Below are 18,110 nucleotides of genomic sequence, written 5' to 3'. Positions count from 1 at the left end.
TTGTCTGGGCTGCACACACCAAACTTCTGCAAACAAGTTAACCGTTACAGAGTTGTAGGTGTAGTGAGAATAAAAAACACAATAACAAGGATGAGAAAGGCAGAGAGGGAAGGAGAACGAGGCAAGAACAGAAAGTAAATAGTAGGATATATTTTCTTTTAGCCAAGGGCAAATTCCAAATGTTTATATCCACTAGTCACTAGAAAGAGCAAAAGATTTATATTATTTATTGTATTGGGACATTTTTCAAAATTCTCCCCTCTTTTTGCTAAATTTAGATGTACTCAATAATAGACCAATTTACTTAAGATAATTTATTTGACATGCTAAAATGGACACTTGGAGCCTTTGTTAGAGTTAACTTTGAGGAACTGAAAAACTAAATTTGTGTATGGCCCTATTTTAACGATCTGAAATGCAAGTATGAAACGCAGAACGCAAGTAGCTTTGTGGGCGGATTTGGGCGCTGTTGCTATTATAACGGCGGGATAAATGTCTTGTGCCCAACGCAAATCTAAAATGGGTTGGTCTGAAGTAGCTAGGTGTGGTTTGATTGCTGCAGCCATGGAGCATGGGCCTCCAAACGCACCACCTGCTCCTGTTGTGCCCCTTCCTCCTCCCCCCACTCCATCTCCGTCCACCTGCTCCATCAGGAGCACATCGCGCATTACCACTCCCGGACCCTCAAGTGTCCAATCCCGCCGTAGTTCAACATCACGTCTCCTTAAGTCCTCTAATATTTCCTCATTTATGTCATCAACACATCCATGATTCATGGAAATGTTGTGTAAAACACAACAAGCCACAAAGAATGCTGCGACTTTTTGAGGACTGTACTGTAAAGTGCCTCCTGACCTATCCAAACACCTGAATCGTATTTTCAGTTAGGGCTGCAGCTATCGATTATTTTAGTAATTGAGTATTCTACCGATTATTCCATCGATTAATCGAGTAATCGGATAAGAAATACTTAGTAAGAAATACTTAGTAAACAGCAATAGTAAATATTTATTATTGCTGTGTACTAAAAAAAAGGAAACCTTTCTTTTGTATATATACTATTTTTCACCCCCTTCCCCTTCTTGCCTCTGGCTCTTTGCACTGGATATGCAAAAGAGCTGTTCACTGACCAGAGGGTAAATGTGGCGGTACAAAGCTTACAGCAGGGCTATTCAACTACAGTGTTCTGGGGGACCCATTTTCAGAATATACAGTGAGGAAAAAGAATAAAGAATGCAGAAATCACCGGCATGATGACGTCATTCACGTGCATATTAAGTAGCCATGCTGGGGGGAGGAGCCGGTTTGTCTCCGGCAGCAGCTAAGTTTCCAAAGATTAGTAGCAAACTAATAAACACTTAGACTACAAACCGACAGCTTTTGTTTTAGCTTGTTGGTAAAACATCGCTATTAGCAGAGTAGCATGCTGTAGGCTAGTTGTGTAAAACATCGCTATTAGCAGAGTAGCATGCTGTAGGCTAGTTGTGTAAAACATGGCTATTAGCAGAGTAGCATGCTGTAGGCTAGTTGTGTAAAACAGCGCGGTGGACGAGAGCAGCAGACGTTAGCTACCTTGTGTCGGGTTCGCTCCGTGGAATGGATGAGTACACTGGATGTTTGTTACAGAGATGATGTAGCAGCATGTTTGCAGCTTAAAATGATCCCAAACTTTCTGTTGTTTTCTCTCACCTGTCTCTTAGAAGTTCTTTGGCCGTCGTCAAACTGTGCGCTAGTAATAATCCTCCGTGCAGAAACACAGTGAGCCGTACAACCTTAATTACATTGATTTAACGAAGCTTCGAGGCAAATAATTTTGCTTCAAGGATTTTTTGGAATCGAATTATTCGAGGAATCGTTTCAGCCCTATTTTCAGTAGAGGTGTTGAAATTAATCACATAATCGATGCATTGCATCGCGGACATGGATGATGCTGCATCATGCAGTGGCCCACCATAATCGATTATAACGCAATGACGTCGCTCGTTACTTTTCCGGACGCAGCATAAACATTCAAATGAAAAATAACATTCCCAGTAGCCTAACCAGTTTCACACACACACACACACACACAGGCAGACATGCACACAGACAGACAGACACACAAACAAACACAGACACACACACACACACGCAAAACGGCTGAGTGGAGACACGGGAGAGTGGAGAGGATCACAAATCGAGAAGAGGAAAGAAAACACTGAGAAACATCGAGAGACACTAGAATAGTTAGCTAGCTTGGAGAAGATCTAAGTGGAATAACGAAGCTGAAGAGATGTAGACAGCACTTTTCCTGTCTAACAGCAGTGGTTTAGAACAAACGTTGTGCTAGTGTGCCTGGCTAAAGTTGGAGCTAACGGACTAGCTAAAGTTGGAGCTAACGGCGGAGAGTTGCTGATTCAGAGGACGACAGCGTCAACAGTAAACAATACCTTTTTTGTTAAAGAGTTGTCTGGGGTCAGTTATTCCAATACAGCACAATAGATTTTCTGGCTAAAAGTAGGGTGGTATATGACTAATCCAAAATAGGTAAACCTTCGTGATAGCAACTTTAAAGAAATGAACCCAAACACTTCATCATTCCAGTCTAAGGTTACGTATTGCAGCTTGGGCATTGCACTTGACAATGCAAGTTTGTCAAGTCAAATATCCTATATGGCTTTAATAGAAAAAAAAATGTTGACGCATCGTGATGCATCGAGATATTGAATCGAATCGCTGACCTGATAATCGTAATCGAAAGATCAGTGAAGATTCACACCTCTAATTTTCAGTAATATTTTTCCTTGTAATTACGGTATGTATGGTTTGCAAAAATGGGAATTGCTGCGTCCGTGTAGATGAGAGAAGCAAAGTGTATGCACGTTGTGCGCACGCTATATTATGGCCAAGCATGCGCCCCTAAAATAGCATCTGAATAACACTCCACTGACTTTAGACTAGCACCACTGACTTTAGACCAGGTTTTTCCTGGTCTGTGGCGGAATTGTTTTCTGAAACTGCAAAATAGCATCAGGGAACGTTTGCACCTGAACACGCCTCCTCTTTTCGCGCAAATACATTCCCTAATTTACCGACGTGCGTCTGTGGAGGGAAAGGTCCGCTGTGCATCGGGTTCAGAATAGGAATGATACATGCGTCGGTGTACAAAGTCAATTGCGCTGGGTGCAAGATAGAGCCCTATAGCTAGAGGTAAAATTGTGGCTGGGCTGAAAAGACATTAAAAGGAAATCCATCAGTCAAACTTGTTTTTCTCTTACTCAGAATGCCCTCTGTCCATTCAAAGCGCTTTAGTGTGATTTGCTGAGGTGAGGAAATAGCAGCTCACATCAGTACAACAGAACTTAACTGGACTTTGGTTTATGGAGGTCAAAGCATCAAAAAGTACATTAACATTTTTCAAACAGAATTGAAAGATTAATTTATGTACTACACAGAAGCTCATGTGCAGAGATAGACATTGGTCAAAGTGTCAAAACTTCAAGACAAGGTTTGGAAATAACCATGAGTAACTGCATCATTATACTGTATTTGCAAAGAGACGTTGAATAGCAGGAAAATGTTGTACTGGGTTTTTGAATGAGACTAAAGGTTACAGAAGGCAATGTCCATCCACTACCACATGCCAGTAAGCAAGATACTAAACGCCTAATACAGCTCTTCACTCACTCTAAGTCAGCCTGGATAAGAGTGTCAGCTAAACTCCAAAGCGTGATTGTCAAGATGTATAATATCTCTGCACAGCAGCTGTAAATCATGGAAGAAAATTGTGCCTCATAACTCTGTCCTTCTGTCAGTTTTACTGTCGTAAAGCGAAAAAGAGGGCAGACACACTGAAAGAGTCATGTTTATGAGAGAGAAAGAGCGAGTTAGCAAGACTGATAGACACTAGAGAGACAGTATGCACCACAGACAGAGAGATGGATTGAAAGAGACATGCAGAGACAGAAAGACACATCATGTTTGAGACAGAGGCGAAACAAATGAAAAAAAGCATAGAGATGGCAAAAGAGTGAGATAAAATTGATAAGGGGAGACAGATGGCCATGGAGAAATAATACAGACAAAAGCAGGATGGATTGGAGACAGAAATGTGCAAAGAGCAGGAGAAAGTAAAACAAAAAATAATCTCCTTACTGTAAATTGACATGAAAAGTTGAGCCAGAGTGATAAGGAGCAGATTTGGAGTGTAGATTGAGGTGAACCCATTGTTGCTGACAGCTGCAGGGCTTTGCTGCTTAGGATGGAGAGGATGGATTGACAGGACATCGACTAATACAGGGCAGTGAGAGACAAACTGAGAGAGAGGTACCAGGGATATTTACAGGGGTCTTGCTGATAGGTCACTGGATAGAAGGGGAGAAAGTACCTGATCCAACTTATCAGGCAGGCGTACGCAAAGTGGTCTGAAGTGGAGGAAGTCTGGGGGAGAAGAGTGCAGAACTGGGCTTTGTTCTTATTTCACAGCAGTGGAATTTACTCAAAAAACAATCACAGGGATTACAACAGAAGATGAGGATATAATACTGACATTGTGTAGCATGATGAGTGTTTGGTGACATCTTAAAGTAAAAGAAGTTTGGGTAAGGTAAGGACCTCATTATCAAATCAAATGGCTTACTGAAAAGAGGCGAGCAGGACTGTGAGATAGGAATCAAGTTTGGAACAAACTTTACAGCCCCAGCTCAGTGTCCACCTTAAGTGCTAAAATCTCAGTCTCAGAGACTTTTCTCAAGACTTCAAATTTCTAAGGTTCATTTTTTTTTGGGGTATTTTCCATTTATTAGATAGTAACAGTGGATGACGCAGCAAAGGGCCGCAGGTTGGACTCAAACCCGGGCCGCTGCAAAGGACTTAGCCTACATGGAGTGCACGCTCTTACTGGGTGAGCTAGAGGTCGCCCAACAGGGATTCTTTTGCCCCTATATATCCAAAGGTTCTCGGGTTTCCAGACAGTAGTTTAAGGTAAACAATGCCTTCTTCTGATGTGCACAGCTGCTTAAATAGAGAGTGCATGTATTGCATTACAAATGACAATTTTTGATTTGATGAATTTTAAAATCCAATTTTTACCCAGATGTTTGTATTATTGAATTATGAAACCTAAATTCCACCCATCAATTTTATACAGCATATTGGAAATGGCACAACACTTAGGGATATTTGGGGCTGAAGCATTAATGTGGCTCATGATGTGAGACTCATATTTCACATGTAGTTGTATATGTTTATAGTTTATTAGAACAATAGCAGGATTGCAGACTGTGTGCATAAAGTGTAAAAGACCTCAAAGCACAAACGATCTTACAGTGCGACAGCCCTGAGCCATCGCAGACTTATTTTGTGAACACGGGCTGATTTCTGTTGAGTCCGCGAGGGTGAACACTGGTACTGGAAATAAGTCTTGCCAGCTCTGTTGCACTGCTGGATCGATCCTATGGGAAACATAAAACAAGACCAAATGTTCCACCTCATCAACTGCACTTCCTCTGCCTTCACCCAGTCACTCAGGTGAAACACAATACGGGTACATGAAATGTGTTAGAAACTGCTTCAGGATAAGTCTCTCTCGCTCACATACACATACCCTAACCCTTCCTACATCAGTGTGCATTCCATTTTAGCCTTTGCAACACAGTAGTATGGGGGCACGATATGATAGCAAACAGAGGACGAGTGGCAATCGGGAGATTGGGCTGGTAGTGTTTCGAGGCCGCGAGGGCCGGTATGATAATAGTTATACATTGCAAGTTCTTAGCAACACCATCCAGTGGGCTGGTGTGCGGCCGCTGCCCGCTGGTCAAACTGTGCAGCCTCTGCTCAACCCGTACGGTGGGCCACAGGCATCAGTCTCTTATTTCAATACAAACACAGGCTAATCAGAAAGCACTAACAGTCATAACCATGTCTAGGGGGATCAGTGAGCGGCCCCTTCCCAAATGGCATAGCCCTGGTCGGCCTATGACGTAAAGCTATCGAACACCTATTTTTTTCTTCATCACGTTTTGAAGTCCCCCATCCCCCGAGGGCCTACGAAATTTCCCGGTAGATTTTTTTGGTCCCACTCCACTGCTGATATAGCCTAGAAATCTAGACGCACCCTAGTGGCATCAAATTTATTTTGCAGCCAGGGGGGTCTAGGCACTCTTCCATTGACTTGCGAGCTGGAAAAACCAAACTTTGGTCAGCCAATCACATCGTGTATAGAGTCGGTGGGCGGGGCTTATGGCTGCTGCTGCTGGGAACAGCGGTCTTCTGGAAGACTTGGAGTTAAGCTTTTCTTTGAGAAAAGAACAAAGAACAGCACAGAAATCATTCTTTAAAAAGGAAGATGTGTTCCGAGTTTTGCCGAGCGGATACGGCAAAAGTTGAATCTATCAACTAGCTTCGCTACCTTCTTTGTTGCTCTGCCTGGTTGTAGCACTATCCTATTACGTGCAGAGGGAATTTGAAAGACAACCGTTTATCCCGCCCCTCAGATTGAGATCCGTCAATGGTGAGTTCCCAGACCCAACATCTTGATGTGGGTCTGGCTTGTCAGGCCACTGCTGATAGCAAATAATGCCACTTTCAAACTGTATACAAGTGTAATTTTTATGTTCAATAATTATGCGCACAGACACACATGAACACTCTGGCTGCAGCATACATATAAGACTAGACAACGTCGGAGGCATTGAAAATTTAGAAATAAGAGGACATAAGGGCCCATGAGGGAGGTAGGTGTGTGTGTGTGTGTGTGTGTGTGTGTGTGTGTGTGTGTGTGTGTGTGTGTGTGTGTGTGTGTGTGTGTTTTGTGTGTTCTTTCACACTCATTCAGGATGAGCTTTGGCTTGTGTGAGGAGCTTTCCAGAGGACATGAAAGCACGGCTGACAGTGGCAGGGGATTAGCTCTGACTGAAGAAACATCCATGACTGTGGCTGCGGTCAAATAGTCCTTTTTGCTTAAGAATGTTCCTAACAGAGGGCTATAACCACGGATGTAGTAAAGTGGCAGCCATGATAAGAGACGGTCAAATTATCTAAGTGATAAGGAAAGGTGCTTCAATGCTTCCTTTAGTATCTCCTTTAGCATAGATCAGTCCTTCCAGAAAAACGCAGTTTTTTTGTGATTGTTGCGGGCAAAAATCCTTGATTATGCGGCACGTTTTCTTAAAAAATGCGATGGAATATGTGGGATATTTATGCAATTTTATGCGATGAAATTGCGGGAACTTGCAAAAAATGCGGGAACTTGCAAAAACTACGGTTTGATGAAAAAGAGAAGAAAAAGTGTTTCCCCCAACACCCTGCTTTTTTTTAACTTAATTTCCAAAAATAGTTTACAGATATTCAGTCATTGCAATAAGTAAACAAATAAGATACAAAATATGTACAAATAATATAATATTAAAGTAAAAATAAAAGTAATAGTCTAAACAGAGGGAAATAAAACATACAAAAATCGTTAATAATATAGACAGCAGGAGCATTTAAACAAAGAAATTTGAGTAGACATCAGATATTAAGATAGCTTTCTTATTGGATACCAACTTAAGAGACTCAAAGAACATGTCAAATTCAACCTCCAACACCCTGCTTTTCGATGATGTTCACGTCACGTAATTACGTCACTTCATAATGTTCCCATGGCAACAGGGGAAAATGGCTGCTCTTGTGTGAAGGAAACGCAAAATTTTTTCAACTTCCTGCTAAGATATATGTGACTTTTTTGCAACGAAAATGCGGGGATTATGAAATCATGCAAGCACCGCATATTTTGCGCGGAAATCGGCAATTTATGCAGCGAAAGTGCGGCATATTTGAAAAAATGCAATATGTTACCTGCTGTAACTTATCCCCCAGTAACGTTAATCGGTATAATAAACGTTAAGGATTTAAAAATCACTCGTCACTTAACAGGGCTCAGCGGGCAGACTTACTGCTCCACCAGAAACATCTGTAAATGAACTGTCGGGCGCAGATTCTAGATATTATTTTATAACATCTTAGTTCTGATATTAAGTAAGCTAAAATCCCTTAAACATCGGCACAGGAGACACCAATTGCCCATCATTCCGTCAACTGTCGATACACAATCTGATCGTCAATCCGCACAAGCTTAGTGTATGCAGAACTGTAAATAAATGGATCACAAAATCCAAAGTGGAAGCGCGACTGGACAGGCCAGAGATCAAAGGAAGAGCTCTGTGAGCATCATCGACCAATATCTATTCTTGAAAAATTGTCCAGTGTAATCGGTAAAACCGGTGTTGTCACGCGGGGGGGTTGGCATTAGGAATGTGTCATCATAAAACAACAATGTATTTCTCTCTTCTTTAAACAGCTGGATGCATCTGTCTGCCAGCTCTTCTTATCTGTACCATGCATCTGCTTCATACACAATCAGCTGCAGGTCATTTGGAACTCTGCAGACTCCACACAGTCGCTACAGACTGGCTGTTGTAATTGGACCTGTACAGGATGATAACAGAAGATATATAACTAGATAAACTTGGCAGAACATTTTCACAGTGTACACTCTGTATTGCAATTAAGTCAACGCTCTTAGCTGGCATGCAGACAGGGACATAAGTGGGCAGCAGATAGAACAAAACCTGATAGATGAATATTAAATCCCCGTGTTTTTTACTGACTCAAGTACTACGATTAAAATCTAATGGCTAGTTTGAAAAAAGTGACAATTAAAGAATGAACCTAAGGCCGTCAGCAGAGAGGAGCCCACTTGGTTTTTCCAGCCCTACAGCTGTGTAAAAATCTGGCAAATGTTCTGTTGATGGCAGGAAGTTCCCAGCGGCGACTGTATGCCTTTGTTAATACAGGAGGTCATTTTTAATCAAGTTTTAAATGTTTCAAAATATATTATTATTGCCAAATAACAGTATAGAAGCAAGAGTTTATTCTTTTTAATTTTTAAAGTTTTTATTTTTTTAGTAGTTAAGTTTCCATGGAAGCCGTATATACAGTACTGTGCAAAAGTTTTAGGCAAGTATGAAAAAAATGCTGTAGTTGTGTTAATAGTTTATTTTCATCAATTAACAAAATGCAGTGAACAGAAGAGAAATCTAAATCAAAATATTTGGTGTGACCACCCTTTGCCTTCAAGACAGCATCAATTCTTCTAGGTACACTTGCACCAAGTTTTTTAAGGAACTCGGCTGGTAGGTGGTTCCAAACATCTTGGAGAACTAACCACAGATCTTCTGTGGATGTAGGCTTCCTCAAATCCTTCTGTCTCTTCATGTTATCCCAGACAAACTCGATGATGCTGAGATCAGGGCTCTGTGGGGGCCATGCCATCACTTCCAGGACTTCTTGTTCTTCTTTACGCTGAAGATAGTTCTTAATGACCTTGGCTGTATGTTTGGGGTCGTGCTGCAGAATAAATTTAGGGCCAATCATACGCCTCCCTGATGGTATTATGATGGATAAGTATCTGCCTGTATTTCTCAGCATTGAGGACACCATTAATCCTGACCAAATCTCAAACTCCATTTGCAGAAATGCAGCCCCAAACTTGCAAGGAACCTCCACCATGCTTCACTGTTGCCTGTAGACACTCATTATTGTACTGCTCTACAGCCCTTCGGCGAACAACCTGCCTTATGCCACAGCCAAATATTTCATTTTATTTATTTTTTGATACATTTTTTATTTGTTTTCTATTTTTTGAACAAACATGATACAGAACAAACAAATACAATGGAACAGGAACTAAAAACCCTCGCCCACCCCCCACCCTCTGCGGTCTCGAGGAAAACAAAACAAACCAAAATACAAGAAAACAAAACAAAAATCACACCTCACTCTCTTCTAATTCTTGTGGTGTTGAGGTCACCAGGACTGATACCTGTGCTGCTGCGTTTCTCCACAGGTCTATAGTCGATGACTTGGCTTTGTGAATCCTTGCTGTAGAGAGCTCGAGCATAACTATGTCTAGGAAGTACGCCAACCACTGTTTAATATAAAGCGAGTGGGGTGGGGAGCCAGCGCTGAGCTATAATTTTTTTGGTTGCGGTTGAGCCGGCTAACCAAATCTTCCTCCATCTCCCAAGCCGGTGTAATTTAGAGTCATCATTAAGTAACAAAACAATCGGGTCAGTAGGAAGTCGACATCCTATCACATCAGATATTATGAATGCTGTTTTATTCCAAAACTCCTGCACCTGTTCACATTCCCAGACCATGTGCAGGAAAGTTCCAGTTTGTTCAGGTTGACCGAATGTGCAATAGGGAGTAGGAATGACTTTTGAGACGTATCTCTTCTGAGGAGTCCAATATGTCCTATGGCATATGTTGAAGTGGAAATATTTCAAATTTTGACTCATCAGTCCAGAGCACCTGCTGCCATTTTTCTGCACCCCAGTTCCTATGTTTTCGTGTATAGTTGAGTTGCTTGGCCTTGTTTCTATGTCGGAGGTATGGCTTTTTGGCTGCAACTCTTCCATGAAGACCACTTCTGGCCAGACTCCTCCAGACAGTAGATGGGTGTACCTGGGTCCCACTGGTTTCTGCTAGTTCTGAACTGAAGGCACTGCTGGACATCTTCCCGATTTCGAAGGGAAATAAGCTTGATGTGTTTTTCATCTGCTGCACTAAGTTTCCTTGGCCGACCACTGCGTCTGCGTCTCAACGTTCAATGACTTTTTGCAAGTGTACCTATAAGAATTAATGCTGGTTTGAAGGCAAAGGGTAGTAACACCAAATATTGATGTGATTTAGATGTTTTTTTGGTCGCTCACTTTGCATTTTGTAAATTGATAAAAATAAACAATCATTATTTATATTTTTGAAAGCATTCTTAGTTTACAGCATTTTTTCCACACATGCCTATGACTTTTGCAAAGTACTGTACATATAGGTATGTTAAAAAAATATGACTTAGGAATCCCTCAAATTTGGTGATTGAAGAGTTGTGACAAGGACGTGAGTGGTTCAACAACATATTTATTATCAAAAATGACAGTAGCAGCGACCATAAGAAAATGGACATCACTAGGTCTATAACATGTTTATGTACTGCAATTACCATTTGTATATCTTCCAATATTATTGCCAAAAATATTTGCTTATTGGAATGCTGATTTATCAGTCAGATTATTATATAGATTTTTCTCTATTTGGTTCAACATTGTTCCTATTAATAATACCCAGTAGTCTGAGCCAGAACCAGTGTTGTTAGAGAGCTCATAGTCACAGTATAGTTTCTCCTCAAGGCTATGGTGGCTTTTATGCAATGATTATCAGCCTGAAAAGTTTTTGTCCAAGTATATATGCAAATAAATAAAACTTTAAACAGAATAAAAAAGGAAAAACAGGAAAATGGCACTAATTAGTTCCTTGGAGTACACAAAAGAAAACAAAGCAACCAGTAAAGCACAGTTTCCTTGATGGGAACTATCAGCAGGGTTGTACAGTGTCTCTGACCAATTACAGCGCGTGGCTTTAACGACCCGTATAATATTATTCATGTTCACATCGCTCACTAGTATTGTGTGGCCTTTGCTCTCTGGGTGCTTTTTCGTTATACAATGTTCCAACGTCTGGCCTGCCTTTATGTGTGTTTATGTGCATAGCGTGTGCTTGTGTACGAGTGTATATGTGCGATGTTGATGCTGATATTAACACAGGCCCCAAGGGTCTGATGTTGAGGTCGGGACAATCCATTTAGCCTACTCACCCTGGTAATTATTCAGCATCAGTATCACAGAGGACACACACACACATACTACAAAACAAACTAATGCACATTTCAGAGGGAAAGGCAGAGAGAGAGAGAGAGAGAGAGAGAGAGAGAGAGAGAGAGATGGTGGCAACGATTGTGAGGGATTACAGTGCTTAATGTAAAGTAACTTTGCATGCAAATGTCTCGTCCTGCTAATGGGCAAACTTGCTGCATGTATGTATGTGTGCGTGTGTGTGTGTGTGTGTGTGTGTGTGTGTGTGTGTCATGGTAGAGTGTGTGTGTGTGTGTGTGTGTGTGTGTGTGGGTGTGTGTGTGTGTGTGTGTGTGTGTGTGTGTGTTTGTCCTCTCTCTGCTTGTGGCAAGGTGAAAGGTTAATTGAGGACAGTCGCAGATCAGCTCTCCTCTCACATACCTTCCCTATCACACCTAAACACACATACAGGCTCATGCCTTAAAGCCGTTATATACTAGACGCAGCCAAGGTGGCGCGCGACATCGTGACGTCAAAATGATGTAATATCCGGCCGGCGCGTCCGATTTATGGCACGCGAGCCAAGGTCGCACACGGCTCTTTTTTTTTTCAGCGGCGCGCGACAAAGCGGAAACAGGAGGCCTGAATGAGTTCGCCGACAGCCGGATGCCAGGACTCTCAAGAGTGACTACAAGTCTGTCTGGTAAACTCACTGGGTTAAGATGAGCTCTTTTATGTTGAATGAAAGGCTTGATCCGACGAAGTATCGAAGCATTGACGGCAATGCTGCTGCCAGTTCTAGTCCGTAGAAAGATTAACGTCGGTAGCCTTTGCTCATTAGCGCCACCGCTGTTCAGGAGAAGACTGCAACTAGTGTCGCGAGCACCAGCGCAGGTATAAATAGTCACGGAGATTTCATGACGTCACATATTGTTACTGTAAAACAAGCTTTAGGCTCTCCTCATCTGCCCCAAAGCCATTACTCATTGTGTTCCATCACACCTTCCGCCCAAAAATCAAACAGACAAGTTTTGTTTAGACACACACCGCCATGAGCATCACTGTCTGTGATGTTAATAAGGCGAGGGCGGTGAGGGGGGAATCATGCCTGAATCATGACTCACAGCTCCGCTCCCTTAGCAACTGCCGGACTGCATTTACCTGCGGCACACACACACACACACACACACACACACACACACACACACACACACACACACACAGCCAAGGTGACCTTCACATCCTCACAAACACTTCCCTCGGAAACAGAGTCACATGCACCATCTCTGCCCACACTCTGCCCACTCTCTCACACATCCTCATACATCTCACATCCCACATGTGTGGTCCTGGGACAGATTATTGTATACATTTATTAACACTCAATGACCGCTCTTTTACCCCATCCTCTGCATCAACTCCTACTTTTCTGCACTGCACTGTCCTTGTTGGCTCCATCACCTTTCCTGCCCTTGTTAATTGTACAATACACATAGTCAGGGTGTGATTTGCCAGGAGGGGGTCCTATATATATCCCTTCCTCTGCTGATTTTTTTTTATTATTTTTTTTTTTTAAGTGATCAGTGCTACTTCATCAATAGATCATATATTATTTACCTAAAATAGAAGTATTTTAAACTAATTAAAGCGTTGTAACGTTAACAGTCTATAGTGCAATAGAACGATAACATCTGAGCAGCACTTGCTAGTTTTGTTTAGCCGCTACAGAGCCCCGGGACGCCGGCTCCAGAGTTCCGTCATATAAGCAGCGGTTGGTAGATGTGTTTAGCCGCTAAAAGGTGACTGTGAGCTGGCTACAGGCACCGCCAGGTGATGGTCCTTTCAGGGGCCTTGGTAGTGGAGTTTAGCCGAGAAAAGTGAGCGTCATGCGGCGACGACAGTTAAGGCACCAAAACGACTATTAAAGTTTAGGAAAAAGATCGTGGTTTGGATTAAAACACTCCCGAGGAACGAACAAAATTTTCCTGGGTGAACTGTTTTTGTTTTCACCGGAAAGTGAACGTCGCTCCCCGGTTTCAAAGCGCTATGTTTGATGTTGTTGACACCACGTTGCTATTTCATTTTGAGATTATTTTCCATTGAATATTGAAGCTCAAAATAAGTGTTTTGGCATGCCTGGCTGAGTGGCACTATCCATGGTATTGGAATGGTATAGGGTACTGGATTTAATTATTGCATGTTCTGTTATGCATTATCAAAATATAAGAAAATATTGGGTATGCAGCTGACGCTCACTACAGTCAAAACCTTCTTGTTCTTAGTACCATGTTGTTTCCACTGAAAGCCCAATCAGGGGACATTTTTAAAACAATATGACAGATCACAGAGGCAGGCTGGAGTCTACAACCATAGAGCAAAACCTAAAAGTTTAAATTTAAATTTGTTCAAGTTGGTTCAAGATTGTAAAAATGTAAAGATCTGCTGCATTTCTGTTTTGGATCATTGTATCTTCGACCGTTGGGAATGTCTTCAGGCAATTTGAAGACTTCCCCTTAGGCTCTAGGAAAAAGGGGTCCAAAGATCAATCTGAGCAGTCCCAAGGCAATAGAAGTGATAAAAAATAGAAACTTTTTCTTACTTTCAAAAGGTTTTTCTTCTTTCTTATGAATAATGCATACTTTCACCGCTTTAAGTCTCTAAAAACCTTCATATGAAACAAGCTGAGAGGGAAAAATCACTGTTTGGTTATGATGGCCGAAAAATATCAATTCATCTATTAGTTAATCAACTGTAAATTATCAACAAGTAGTTTTCATTCTCTGGTTGCAGCTTCTCAAATATAAAAAATGTGCTGCTTTCCTTCGTTTTATATCATTGTACAGTGAAAATCCTTGGGGTTTTTGACTGTTGATCGGTCAAAAAAGCGATTTGAATAGGTCACCTCTTGCTCTGCAACACTGTGATCGGCCTTTTTCTCTATTTTACAGACTAAAAAAATGAATCGTAAGATAACAGATTGATAATGACAACAATCGTCAGTTGCAGCCCTACCACTCCTAATTTCTGTTGACACTAAAGCCGTCGCCTCTCATAAATGGTCACAAGTAGCTGAATTTTAAGCGGTCACAAGACAAAAGGGAAGGAAACGTCTGGACTCAACAATGAATAAATTAAAAATTAAATACTAAAAATAATTGTTTAGAAAAGGTGTACAGGTGCACACATACTGCATCTTGCACCAATAGGATGTGTAATGCCATACACATTTAAGATATGTAGAATAAACTAATAATTCGGACACAACTGCTGGACTGACGTTTTCTCCATATGCAACTCTCTGTTGCACCCCAGAATGAACTTGTCTGGTTATCCTTCTATCTTTAACCTCTCTTTCTGCCCAACACTGTTTTTACTCTGTTACTCTCCTCTTGTTGTGCTTCCCTCCCTCCTCGCTGCTACCTGTCCCCTCCCAGAGAACAATACAGGCTACCAGAGTCACACCCTGCCACCCCTCGCAGGGTCCAAAGTGCTAGAGTGATAACAGAGCAGACAGGGTGTAGAGGCCACGGTTTTATAAACCATTACCAGGATAGGTGATGACAGCTAGAGTGCCTGTGCATCCCTGCCTCTTTCTCCCTCTCCTTCTCAGCGTTGGAAGTGTGCGTGTGAAACAACGCTCCAATTAGGACACGGTGGAGGAGTGGCATTAGAACAAGGACTGTGATGAAAACAGTGGAATTTGTTGTTCGGTTAGGGGGATACGTTTTCATTTCAGGATCAGGCTTATGGCCACATTTGGCAACAAATATCTTATTCTCCCTTTAAGTGTGTCTGACTTTGTTTGTATTTCTTAACAAACGGACACCAGACAGGGCTAAGCTCATACTAAGGAGAAACTGCTTCATGAAACAAAGCTACTCAAACTGACAAGAGGAACAATTATACAAAAAGCTGCCGAGATGAAAGAAGTATTGTTTATTTTTGTTGGGATTTCTGTTGTAACATTTAGGCAATTGAATGAATGAGAGCAGCTCTGAATGCTAACTTGATTTGTTGTTTCAGTTATACTTCACAAAGATCAGCTTTACTGCCTTTAAATCCCCATTTCTTATTGGGAGTAAAAATAAATTTCACTGAAAAAACGCTTACTCAATTTTGTGGGAGTTGCTTGCCATGAGCTTTAATCCAATTTATCTCTTTGTTTTTAATTAAATGTGGCATGTTTGCCTTTGGAGTTGCTTTGTTTAATGGCGAGAAAGCTACAGAATGCAGCCACAGCGCCTGTAATCTCGAAAAACAATCAGCAGCTCAAGATAAAGGCCAAATCCACAGTAATTATTGCACCTTAAACACAAGGGTTTATGCTCGTATCTTTCTCCTTTGTTTTAATTTGGGGAACAGCCAGACAGAAGGCATAATAGACAACTGTAATTATGAGAAGATTGTGAAACAGGATTATCGGTTAATGCTTCACTTACAGTAGAGCATTGCCGGTGAAAGGAAATTATTTTCAGTGCAGCAGAGGAAATAAAGCAATGCAGGGTTACATTGCAACATCTCTGCATCTTGATACATTAGCCAGTCCCTCCAGGATTTCGTGGCCTTTTTTTGAGATTGTTGCGGCACAAAATGCCTAATTTCGAGGGAGTTTTTGTAAAAAAATTGCGATAAAAGTTGCAATGTCTTTTGTATTTTTGTTGCAATGAAGTTGCAAGAGACAGTGAAAGTTGCAAAAAAAGTAGCGATTTTTTTTGTATAGTTCTTTTAAAAAAAAGGAAACTTATTTTGGGGATAATATGAAAATGGCTAGTGTATTTAAGACAAAAAATTATAATTTATATTTATTATTACTTCAAAAGTAAAAAAACGTTGATGTTGATGTTAAAATGTATACCGGTTGGTAGGATGGTCTGAAATATTTTGCACGGTCTTTCACTGTACGTTTTGTTGGTAAATGTGACATGTTTGAGTCTTCATATAAGAAACAAGGAAATTAATTAGGCGACGTACTGTACGTTTGACGTCAACCCGTTCTCACTCCCGCTTGGTCATTGGCTCTCAGAGTCACATATTGATACAACGTCTGACACGTGGGACTGCTGTGATTGGTAGAAGTTGCGGGAAAGTCGGTGATTGGTCAAAATTGCGAGTCGCACCAAATTCACGGTGATTGGCTGAATTCGCGTGAATTGGTGCGATCGCAACATCGCAAAATCCTGGAGGGACTGATTAGCAATGAAGACATTGTTTATTCTGCTATATTAGGATATATATATATATATATAAATATATATATATATATATTTTAGGAATAGTATAAGACAGAGAATTACAGGTAAATGAGATAACTTCCCAGGGACAGAGAAGGGCAGAAACAGAATCTCTTTCTCCCAGTGGGCTTGATGTTCCCTGTGGTTAAAGAGCCCTGTCTTGTCGGATCTGTTGTGTCAGAGGCAAAACAAGAGTAACAAATTATTTCCTGTGTTCCGTTTTCAGCTTGAAGCAACACCAGCAGTAAGCCACGGAGACAGGCTACTCTGGAGACGAAGACCGAGATTATTGGAATAAACAACTTCAGAAAAAAAGGACTTGTCAGAAACTGAAGAGTATGAGAAGGTAGTGCAGAATAACTTCAGAGAGAGAGAGAGCAAGTGAGTGTGTGTGTGTGTGTGTGTGTGTGTGTGTGTGTGTGTGTGTGTGTGTGTGTGTTTGTTTTTGTGTGTGTTTGTTTTTGTTTGTTTTGGTCATAGGCACCCATGCATGCATTTGCAGTAAGCATTTGCAGTGTGCATGTGTGGGTCATTGCGACTGTGTTTATTTCTATCTTTGATCTAAAAATATATCTGAGATTTATTTAGCACCTAAGTGTTTGATATGAGTTCTCGCTACCCAACAGCCGTCAAAAGACTTGCGGCTGCATATTGCCATATAACTCCTTTGTGAGCCACAATCCTAAAATTTAACTGATGTCAGTGCGTTGCCCAGAGTGGTAATAATCATTACAATGATACAATGATAGTCATAGAGCAGCATTAATAATAACTCTGTAACTAGCCGTCCCCCAAGTGCTCTGACAGTGATCCAAGTCTTCGGTTTCTAAATGCATTTCATATACAGTGATGGTGGCACATGCATGGCTCACTTTCAGACCACTTGAGACCTACTCAGGTCCAGACCTTTAAGTCCAAGGACGAGAAAACTCCCAATGACCTCAGCCATTACAGGTTGCATGAATTTGCATTAAAAAAGGTATTTTGGTTTGAATCTTGTGTTATCTATAAATGTAGTGGATTTGTGTCACTTTTTTTCAAATGGTGGATGTGATCATTTTAAAACCCTTTTTTTTTCTCCATGTATTTCATATAATCAAAACCTTGAGCTATGGCATGGTTACAGTAAAAAGGGCAGTGGAGAAAAGCAGCACAAAGACTTCTAAACTCCTGCTCTGAGCCCTGTGCAATTGTGTGAATCATCTATTGTTGAAAACATTCCCAC

At 41.3% G+C, this 18,110-nt stretch overlaps 1 protein-coding gene across 4 annotated transcripts in view; it reads left to right on the top strand.

The window, feature by feature from the left end:
* The window catches only part of zgc:171482 (zinc finger protein), a 72,276-nt gene extending 54,958 nt beyond the window's left edge, over positions 1–17,318 (top strand). For all 4 annotated transcript variants that reach the window (XM_039784362.1, XM_039784360.1, XM_039784359.1 and 1 more), the window contains one exon: positions 17,112–17,318. In XM_039784362.1, coding sequence (XP_039640296.1) covers positions 17,112–17,133 — 22 coding nt within the window. In that variant the 3' untranslated portion in view covers positions 17,134–17,318. The remainder of the gene's footprint in view (positions 1–17,111) is intronic.
* The last annotated feature ends 792 nt before the right edge of the window (positions 17,319–18,110 follow it).

Source organism: Perca fluviatilis, chromosome 19, assembly GCF_010015445.1.
Source record: "Perca fluviatilis chromosome 19, GENO_Pfluv_1.0, whole genome shotgun sequence".
Classification (NCBI taxonomy): Eukaryota; Metazoa; Chordata; class Actinopteri; order Perciformes; family Percidae; genus Perca; species Perca fluviatilis.
The sequence above is the reverse complement of the archived record's forward strand: the minus strand, read 5'-3'. Positions and strand labels throughout refer to the sequence as shown.